The 10,219-nt window shown below is 43.0% G+C and overlaps 1 protein-coding gene across 1 annotated transcript in view; it reads right to left on the bottom strand.

Moving 5' to 3' along the window:
* Positions 1-5,818: 5,818 nt before the first annotated feature.
* Positions 5,819-10,219, bottom strand: part of ZDHHC17 (zDHHC palmitoyltransferase 17) — a 125,311-nt gene continuing 120,910 nt past the window's right edge. Inside the window, exons 17-18 of the mRNA XM_082636341.1 lie at positions 7,168-7,297; positions 5,819-5,902 (exon numbers count right to left, since the gene is read on the bottom strand). Coding sequence (XP_082492467.1) covers positions 5,855-5,902; positions 7,168-7,297 — 178 coding nt within the window. The 3' untranslated portion in view covers positions 5,819-5,854. The remainder of the gene's footprint in view (positions 5,903-7,167; positions 7,298-10,219) is intronic.

Raw genomic sequence — 10,219 nt, 5'->3', positions numbered from 1 at the left:
CTGGAGCAAGGTGCCATTCCCAGGGCGTGAGTCACTCAGCTAATGAATGAACCCAGCCCACTGCCCACAGACCATGCCTTAATGTGCCTTTGCTGCTTATCACGCAGTAGCTTTGGCAGCAATAAAAATGTGTTTGGGGGCTTCCCTGGTGGCGCAGTGGTTGAGAGTCCGCCTGCTGATGCAGGGGACACGGGTTCGTGCCCCGGTTCGGGAAGATCCCACATGCCGTGGAGCGGCTGGGCCCGTGAGCCATGGCCGCTGAGCCTGCGTGTCCGGAGCCTGTGCTCCGCAATGGGAGAGGCCACAACAGTGAGAGGCCTGCGTACCGAAAAAAAAAAAAAAAAAAAGTGTTTGATTTGTGAAAATGGCCCTGAAAAAAAAAGTCAACTATTGGTTTTGGTAGTAGAAAGAAATTAAGAGAAGAAGAAAAAGGAGTTGGTGGAGGTGGAGGTGATATTAAAAAGGGCATCTTAGCAAGAAAATAGAAGTTTGGAGATAAATTTTAAAGGCAGTCTCCTAACTTTGTCAGGGACTTGGCTCTATATGCAAATGAGCTCATCCTATAACCTATACAGAAACCATCAAAAGTGATTCATGAACTGCTTTAGTGAGAGAAAGAACCTGGCAAGATAAAATGTTGCACAAGCAATCGCCGACCGAAATGTAATTCAAGAGAAAGCCAAAAGCCTGGGCAGGTGTTTCTGTGAAGCCACAGGAGGTGAAGACACTCATACAGTAAATAAAGTTGGCTTCTAGAATTTAAAGAGGAGTTTTTCTTTGCATATTATGATGTTAATAAGGGGGGTATGGCCTTGGCTGGCTATATTCCAAGGAAATGGAATATGTTTCATCCTAAGCTAAAGATCCCGCAGAAGAAAATACCTGAGAAATTTCATGCCTCAGGAGCTACAGAAGGCTGTAGAGGAAAAGAGTGTTGCTAGTCACAATGATTCTTTTACAAGAACCTAAATTCAAGTTCTCCTATTGCCCCTTTCACACTCAACTTAAGGATTTTCTCCATTAACTTAACCAATGTTACCCATTACTTGTTAAGCGCCAGGTGGTATGACAGTTATAGGGGTTAAAAGTATAAAGAAGCCAGAGCCCTGCCTGCAAGGAACTCATGGGTGGAGGCCTTTTGAATTACTGACCTACCACAGCTGTGTTCCAGCAGACTTCCTCACTAAAAAGTCGACTCCATAAGGGCAGATACTTGATGTGTCTTTGTTTGTGGAATACACTTTAATTGATTAAATGAATATGCCTTATAATAAAGTTTGAAAACAACCTAGATATTTAAATATAGAATACTGACTCAAGCAAAGAGTTAACACAGTGAAATACTAGGCAGCAATAAAAATAAGAATTACGTCACGTCAAAGGGGAAAACCAAATAGATAGAGTTATACCCATTAGTTATCTAAAGTATCCTGAACTTCGCCTTTTCTAGGTTTATGCTCCAGCTACTCCCTGGAATGGCTCGTCCCTGCCCACAGCTGTAGATGCCCCACCTCTTTAAGGCTCAGGTGAAGCACCACACCCTCCCTGAGGTAGCAAGACCTCTGACTCGTTCCATTCTCAAACTTAACCTCCTGGAAGATGCTGGTACTCCTCCCCCATGTGCCTGTGGTTCTACCTTCAATGTTCACAGGTGGATCTCCGACGGCTAGTAGCGGTGTGTCTGTGGTCGAGGACCTTCTCCAAACCTGGAGAACACTGCCGTGTCCACTTGCTTGGCAGGGCAGAATGCTGGAGAAGTAACTCCCTCCAGAAACGCCCCTGCTCCGAGACTGATGGAAGTTGGCTGTTTCAGTGAGCTTGGGCTGCCATAACAAAACACCACAGACGGGGCGGCTTTGAAACCACAAATTTGTCTCTCATGGCTCTGGAGGAGCTGTGAGGTCCAGAATCAAGGTGTCTGCCACTTAGGTTCCTAGTGAGTCTCTCCTCCCAGCTGGCAGACCAGGAAGTCTTCTTGCTGTGTCCTTACATAGCGGGGGTGGGGGGGTGGGGGGGGAAGAGAGAGAGAGTGAGACAAAGCCCTCTGGTGCCTTTCATCCTATCCTGAGGACACTACCCTCCTGACCTCACCTAAACCTAACTGCTTCCTAATTTAGGCCCCACCTCCTAATACCATCACACTGGGGGTTGAGACAGCAACACAAGGATTGTTGTGTTTTTTTTTTTTTCTCGGTACGCGGGCCTCTCACTGCTGGGGCCTCTCCCGTTGCGGAGCACAGGCTCCGGACGCGCAGGCTCAGCGGCCATGGCTCACGGGCCCAGCCGCTCCGCGGCATGTGGGATCTTCCCAGACGGGGGCACGAACCCGTGTCCCCTGCATCGGCAGGCGGACTCCCAACCACTGCACCACCAGGGAAGCCCCAACACAAGGATTTGAGGAGGACACAGAATTCCGTCCATACTGTTGGTGAATAAGCATCTCAGCTCCTTTGCTCTGTGGGTGGAATAACTCTGAGGTTGTGTCCATATCATTTCCCAGTTTCCCCAGGGGATGAAGTTCCTATTCCCCACCGTGGCAACTGGTTTGATAATGTGCCTTCTCTTATCTGTCTCACTTCCGCACTTACCTTCCCTCCTACACCTTCCAGAGAAAACTATCGGTTCTCGCATCCTTGCATCAGGATCTGCTCCCCATCTGGGCTCCTGTATTGTAATGTGTCTCACATTATGCTCTTTACTGTGGGGCTTTGTGAATGTCTTGGCTCTTATAACTAAACTGCAAACTGTTTGAGAAGAGAAACCTTTAAATACTGTATCCCCCAGAGCCTAACAAAGTACCTTGCATATAGAAAGTGCTTTAAAAAGAAACTAGATTAACTACATTAATCAAATTGAGTATTTTTAGGAGAAAAGCACTATAGAAATCTAATACCTAAATAGTTCACAGCATTCTCTGTGGCACTAAATAAATCAAATTATTTAAGCAAGTTTTTATGAATCATAGTTATGGATTTAAAAATCTCATAAGCTATCGTTTCAAGTTCAAAGTTGGGCTTCAAGTTTTATATTGAATATATTTTAACATTTTCTGGTTGAAAAAGCTCAGCATCCATTGAGGGAATTAGAGGGGACAAGATTTGAATTGGGTCCATATTTTTCGTTTTTGGCTGTGCCACACGGCTTGTGGGATCTTAGTTCTCCGACCAGGGATCAAACCCGGGCCCCCTGCAGCAGAAGCTCGGAGTCCTAACCACTAGACCAACAGGAAATTCCCTGTATTTCTTTTCTTAAAATAATTTATTTATTTATTTATTTATTTTTGCCTTTATTGGGTCTTTGTTGCTGCACGTGGGCTTTCTCTAGTTGCAGGGAGCGGGGGCTACTCTTCGTTGTGGTGCATGGGCTTCTCATTACGGTGGCTTCTCTTGTTGTGAAGCATGTACTCTAGGCACGCAGGCTCAGTAGTTGTGGCTCACAGGCTCTAGAGTGCAGCCTCGGTAGTTGAGGTGCATGGGGCTTAGTTGCTCTGTGGCATGTGGGATCTTCCCGGACCAGGGCTCGAACCCATGTCCCCTGCATTGGCAGGTGGATTCTTAACCACTGCGCCACCAGGGAAGCCCCTCCCTGTATTTCTTAACATAGCATTCAGAAACACACATGGTCTAGCCCCCACTGTCCTTTCTAGCTTTATCTTCCATTCTCTGTCATCATTCCTATATATACAGTTGTGTGATCTTCATGCAGAAGATTTGTAGTTGATTTATCTTTGCTTGTTAACAACACTGCATAATGCCACAGATCTCACTTCATAAGAAAAATTATCATTGTTTGAAAAATGGCAATGAAAGGTGTGATACGAGGAGAAAAAAACAACTCCAAATAATAATGCTTCTTGAGACCCCACTTTTCTTCCCTGTCATAATTATATTATTTTTGAGTCTTCATTAACAAATTTATTCAAATATCTAGGAATTTGATAACACGACCTGAACTTGAATGATGGTTTACACATCTTTCAAAGTTATTTCCAAGGTCTAATTCCGTGGCCAGTATCTTGAAGACAGATATCTACAGGACACAGAAAGACAAGGGCACTGCATCTATGTCATGTAGAATCATAGGAACATAAACAATAAGCATCACTCATTTAAGAAAAAATACAAGTAATATTCATTCATGGTAGAAATATCAGCCAATATAGAAAATGAAAAGATGATAAGAACACAGTAATACTTCTGATCAAAGAAAAATACTACTAAAATTTTAGTGTATACGTCTTCAGACTTTTTTGTATTTTTAACATAGGTACTTAAAGGGCTCATGGTGTGCCCATGTTTTTCCCCTCTTTTTGCACTCAGCAATGTAACACACTGTGGCAGACACTACACACAGGCTCACTCAATACCCACTCATCTTCTAACATGGGTTCCATCCTCTGGAGGCTAGAAAGCCAAACATTTCCAAGACTCCCTTGCAGCTTGGCTTCTGCATGTAACTGAGTTTCCACCATGCCCTGATGGAAGATACATTCCCTGAGCCAGATTTGGAAGGCAAATGAGTGACATGAGGTGATGGCCATGATCAGGGATGACAGATCTTCTGGTAGCTGAGGTAGAAAGTCTACTCTCAGGCTCTAAGATAATAGCCCAGAGGTGGGCGTGGGCAGCTGTGGGATCTCCTTTCACACTGGGCCATACTGGTGTCAGCCATTGATCCTGGCTCTGTAGCGTCATTTGCCTCCCTGCTCCCCTCAGAAATTCTGTTGTCTGCAACTAAGAACCCTAATAAATACATGTGAACACCTTTCCGTGTCAAAAAATATCATATAATTGCTACTAGTAGAATCATAGAATTTTAGAGCTCAGTGGGAACTTAGCAGTTAGCTAGAGTTAGGAAAACTATGCTCAAAGAAGTTAAATAACTCACGTTTCCTCAGATGGATAGTGGTGGAGGTAACACCACATGCATATCTCCTTATTCCCACTCTGTATAAGGCATTTATTCCGTGCTTGTGTCCCAATGAGGAGATGGGACAGAAATGGCTGTGCTCCAAGTTAAACTTCGGTGTTTTGTGTTGCTAACACATTCATCCATCATCTGGCAGGCTTTAGCCCAAAGACGATAGTCAGAGTGTGATGCCTTTTTAATGTGCTGCTTCCTCTTCACATTCCACCTCCATTTCTACCCCGCGCCCACCCCCCAGCACAGGCCCATCCCCAGACCTGCTCCGCTGGATGAAGACCAGCTGGCTTAGTCACGGTGCCACCTCTAAACACTGTAGCCTTCACTCCAGTCGGCTATGGTGTGGAGCGACTCCTCAGACTACAGAGGTTTCTGCTTGGTTTGTTTGAATGAAGACTTGTTCCCAAGGACCTAGTGGTCTTTAGTGCTGTCAAACAGAGATACTTTAAAAAAAAAAACTCTTCTTAGGTGACAGAAAAGAATCATTGTTGAAAGGCCCCATTTGGGAATGAAAGAGTGTGAGCTTTGGATCCAGACTGGATTTGAGTCCCAGCTCTGCCACTTACTAGCTACATGGCTGTGGGAAAAGTTACTCAGTTTCTACAAGTCTCTCACTTTACTGAACTGGAAAACGGAAAGAAAGATAATGCCCTTACAAGCCTGCTCTTGGGACCAGAAGAAATATTCCTATAATGTTTGATGTACAAGGGACGTTCAATAAATAGTTTCTGTTGACTGAGTTGCAAGATATGCTGTTGGCTTGAAGACCAGCCAACAGTGTATATGTTGGCTCCTCCCCACTTGTGATTTTACAGCTGAATTTGGACAGAAGAGTAAGATCACTGCAGGGGAGCCCACTGCTGTTTCACAGAGGACTCAGATGACTGTGTAAGTCCACATAAACATATATATTTGAGCTCAGACGCAGCCATTAACAGGTCAGTGGAGTTTGCTTCTGCTGCAGCCCTCCAAGTCTCCGCTGAAGTGAACACAGGGACAGATAAATCAAAAGCTTGGGTCTTTGAACATAGGACATTATTTAAGAACTAGGAATGGGAATTAGGTATTCCCACAATCTTTTTGGAACAGTGTAAGTCAATAATGTTTAAAGTAAAATCTAAGTCAGCTTTCCTTATAAACACATAAATACAGAATTTATAGGAGCTGGTTTTTTTAGGTTTTAGCCTTTCTTCCATAGCTCAACACTTTTCTTATGAGGTGAGAGCTGCAGGAACATGACAGTTTTTATTTTCTTTTACAAGAAGAGATTCATTTTACAAATGACATTTAATTCCATATGTGAGGATTACAAAAAAATCCTGGCAGGCATAGGCTGTAAGTAATTAAGTGCCTGTCAATTATAGCATTGTGCATTGTTTCCAAAATCCTGTTAACTTTCCTTACATCATTTCCCAGAGAAGCATTACATATATACATATATATGACGTTTTAACTGGAAATTTTTATGAGGTTTTCTCTGAAGCTTTGTTCGATGATCAAAACACATATGGAAATATTGTTTAACTACATTTGAAATGAAATATACACCCAAATGATAATTCTTAAATCCCAAACTGGACTAATTTTCTACTTAGTCTTTTTCTGAACAGAAGGGAAAAAACCAGAATAATTTGATAAGCACTATTGCAGATTCTAAAATTTTTTTCTTGAGATTTAGTGGATAAATATACATTTACTTTTATACAATCTGTAGCAGGAAAAAAGTATATAAAGTTAGAATATATATTTTTTTATTTTCCTGGAAGTATCTGGTGTTTCTTATCACACATGAGATAATAAAAAATTATTTAATGCATCCTCTAGTTTGCTCTGTTCCTCATATTACAGTTTTTTGGGGGAAAGAAATAAGTTTCCTAGTGGTTGTGGCTTTGAGAATTTATTCCCATCTCTCACCAAAACAGTATCTTAAGACAGAAGTTAACATTTGTGCAAAACTTCAGAATTGTGACCTTTCTTAGGAAATTCCATTTTGTGAGTGTACACACAATCATATATTTATCTGACATTGCCTCATAACCAAGAGGTCGAGTAGGGTAAGCACTGAAAGATGGTGACTGCTTTGGCAATCAGGGACTCTCTGATGACCACAGTGAGAGGCTCGGGTCTCTCATGAGGGTGCCGTCAAACTTGTAGCAAGGGCTGGAGTCATTTCAAGCTTGACAGGACCGTGGAATCTCCTTCCAAGCTCACTCATGTTTTTGTTGGCAAAAGGCTTCAACTCACCTGGGGGCTGTTGGCTGGAGGTCTCTGTTCCTCACCATGTGGGCCCTTCATAGGCTGCTTGAGTGTCCTCCTGACATGGCTGCTGGCTTCCCCAGAGCAAGTGATCCATCTGAGAGACAGAGAGACAAAGCTGGAGAGGGAGAGAGAGAAGGGAGTCGGGGGAAAATAAGGAGGAAATCACAAGGCCTTTTATGATTTAGTCTTAGAATCATACACTTTATTCTATTTTCTGGCAACCAGTCACACACTCAAGGAGAGGGGAATTAAATGCCGCACGATGAAGGGAGGAGTATCAAAGAATTTGTGGACACAGTTTTAAACCGTTACAATCAGTTGGGAGTCCTAGTGGCAAGGCACAGAAAACCCATTTCAAAAGGGAATAAACATCAGTGGGAATTCATTTGCTCCCCAAATGAAAAGATCCTGCAGGTAGACAAACTTTGTGAGTCGTTTGTTCAGAGCTCTGGCTCCATTTCTCTGTCCCTTCTGGGATGCATCATTCTCAAGCTGGCTTCCTACCATCAAAAAATGACTGTAGGGCTTCCCTGGTGGCGCAGTGGTTGAGAGTCCGCCCGCCGATGCAGGGGACACGGGTTCGTGCCCCGGTCCGGGAAGATCCCACATGCCGCGGAGCGGCTGGGCCCGTGAGCCATGGCCGCTGCGCCTGCGCGTCCGGAGCCTGTGCTCCGCAACGGGAGAGGCCGCAGCAGTGAGAGGCCCGCGTACCGCAAAAAAAAAGAAAAAGAAAAAGAAAAAGACTGTAGCAACTCCAGGCCTCACGTACACACACAGCACCTTCCAGACAGGAGAACACGGCTCCGGCTCAACATCCCAGCAGAGTTCAGAGACTCCCTCTGATTGGGTGGGATTAGGTCACATGACTCCCCCATCCAACCAGGGGTTGGAAGGCCTAGATTGGCTCCAGGGCTCCACCCCAAATCAGGGCTGTAGAGGCATTTCCCTAAAGGCATATGGACCCCCCAAAACCTGGGCCTCTCAAGAACCTACTACAAAATTCAGGGAATTTTTCTCAGCTTTTTAAAATATGGGGTAGATAGCATTTTTGTAATCTGAAAGGAAAGGAAGCAGTAGAGACAGAGAAATTGAAGAGCAAAGGAATATAACAAAGAATGCCAAAATGAATCAAAAGCGCAAGCAGAGTGAATATTCTTGGTAAGGGTTGGAGAACCACCTGCTCCCCTGAGGTCAGGGACAGCAAGTGTAAACATGGGAGACAATATGGGCCATTCGAGGCAAAGAGGAGGAAGGCTGAGGGCAATGTTGGCTGGTGGCTGGGAATTCGAATGAAAGAGAAGGGGATGTCATCAACTGCAAAGAAGAGAGAAAAGTGGAATAGGGCATCTAAGGGGTTAAGATGGATGAAACAGACTGATTCGGAGGTTAAAGTTAATGGTAGTTTTCATCCTAGTAGAGCTAGAAAAACTCCGCTGTAATAAGAAAGCATAAGCAGAGCCAGAAAAGCAAGAAAGCTCCGGTAGAAAAGAAAACCTAAACAACACTGTAAGAGAACATAAAGCACTGAAGAGAAATAGTACTCATTAAAGAAAAGGTTAAGAAATAATGCAGGTTATAAGAAAGTGGGAGTTTGAAGCAAGTTAAAAAAAAGCAACTATGGCAAGTATAAAAAATGATACTTTAATCTACCTTTCAGACCTTAAGCATATATAACTCATATTCTCTGCCAGAAAATGCGTCACAGAATGTTAGGGTTGAGTATGAGTAATTTTTAATTCCCACCACTGCTGCTAAATCTTTGCTAAGAAATAAGCTGGGAACAGCTGCTTCTTTATTATTAAGCATGTACATAAGCAAAATGAGAGAATTAATTTTTTCCTTTATTTAACGTATACTATAAGATTCCTCTCCACCTAGCTGGCTTCTGGGAAGGAACCCTTGCCCTAAAATAAAATAAAGAAGCCCTATGTTTATATTCACACTCATCTGGTTCAGAGTTTTGTTAAGAAAAAGTAGCATGAAATAAAAAGAATAAAAATATTTGAAAAATCTGACCTTGGAGCACAAGGTCACAAAGAAAGGCAACCTTGGTTCAGCTTGCCTTAGGACAACATTGACAAAGGACTTTGATTCAAAATTGGTTAATGGGTTCCAGAGACTGACGGAGCTGTTACAAGTATAATGTGCATTTCTTGGGAAAAAGAAGCATCCTGCTGGACACATTTAACCTTCAATTTTGCCTCTTATAATAAGGTTGAAGGAGTCAAACAGACTAGGACCATATGGAATTAAGAAAGGCTTATTCTTCTCCAGGAACGCACATTTCTCCCACTAGCTCCTCCCCAGGCACACAATTTACTTTCTACTGGCAGGCTTTTAACTGTTTTGGAAAACCCATAATACTTTGTTACTACCAAACCCTTCAGGAGTCAGCATAAGACGAATGCTCAGCAAAGTCCAGTTTCTACTGCTTTCTCAAGTCAGAAGAGGACATCAAGATACCCTTGCTTAACATAACAATCATTATTTATGGAGTATTTACCAGGTGCCACGTGCTATACCTGGCATTTTACATACATCGTCTGATTTAATCCTCCCAACAATGCTACAGGGTGTGTACTGTCATCGTTTTACAAATAAAGAAACAGATACAAAGAAGTCAAGCATTAGGTCAAGCTCACAGAGCTAGTAGGCGTCAGAGCTGTCTGCTGAAACCACATCTGTTTGTTTCCAAAGCTCACACTCGTTCTTTTGCACCACTCTGTCTAAATAAACTGAAGGGATTTCCTAACATTTATAATGAAAAGAGTCAACAGTTTAAAGAAATGTTTAAAGAGAAATAAAATATTTTTTAACTGTGGGTAACTAAATACAAGTATAGATTTATTCAAAATCAAATGTTGCACGTTATCCCCAGACTCACTGTAAAATACACTCAGACAAAGACATAGAGGGACAGATAGCAGAAATACTTTCAGGTCAGGAGCAAGCCCAACATCAAATGCTAGGAGGTGGCTGTGGAATTTAGGGACAACATGAGCATGTCAGAAAGCAAACAGGTCAGGTCATGGAAGCA

This window comes from Mesoplodon mirus, assembly GCF_964341445.2.
Source record: "Mesoplodon mirus genome assembly, chromosome: 11".
NCBI lineage: Eukaryota > Metazoa > Chordata > Mammalia > Artiodactyla > Ziphiidae > Mesoplodon > Mesoplodon mirus.
The sequence above is the reverse complement of the archived record's forward strand: the minus strand, read 5'-3'. Positions and strand labels throughout refer to the sequence as shown.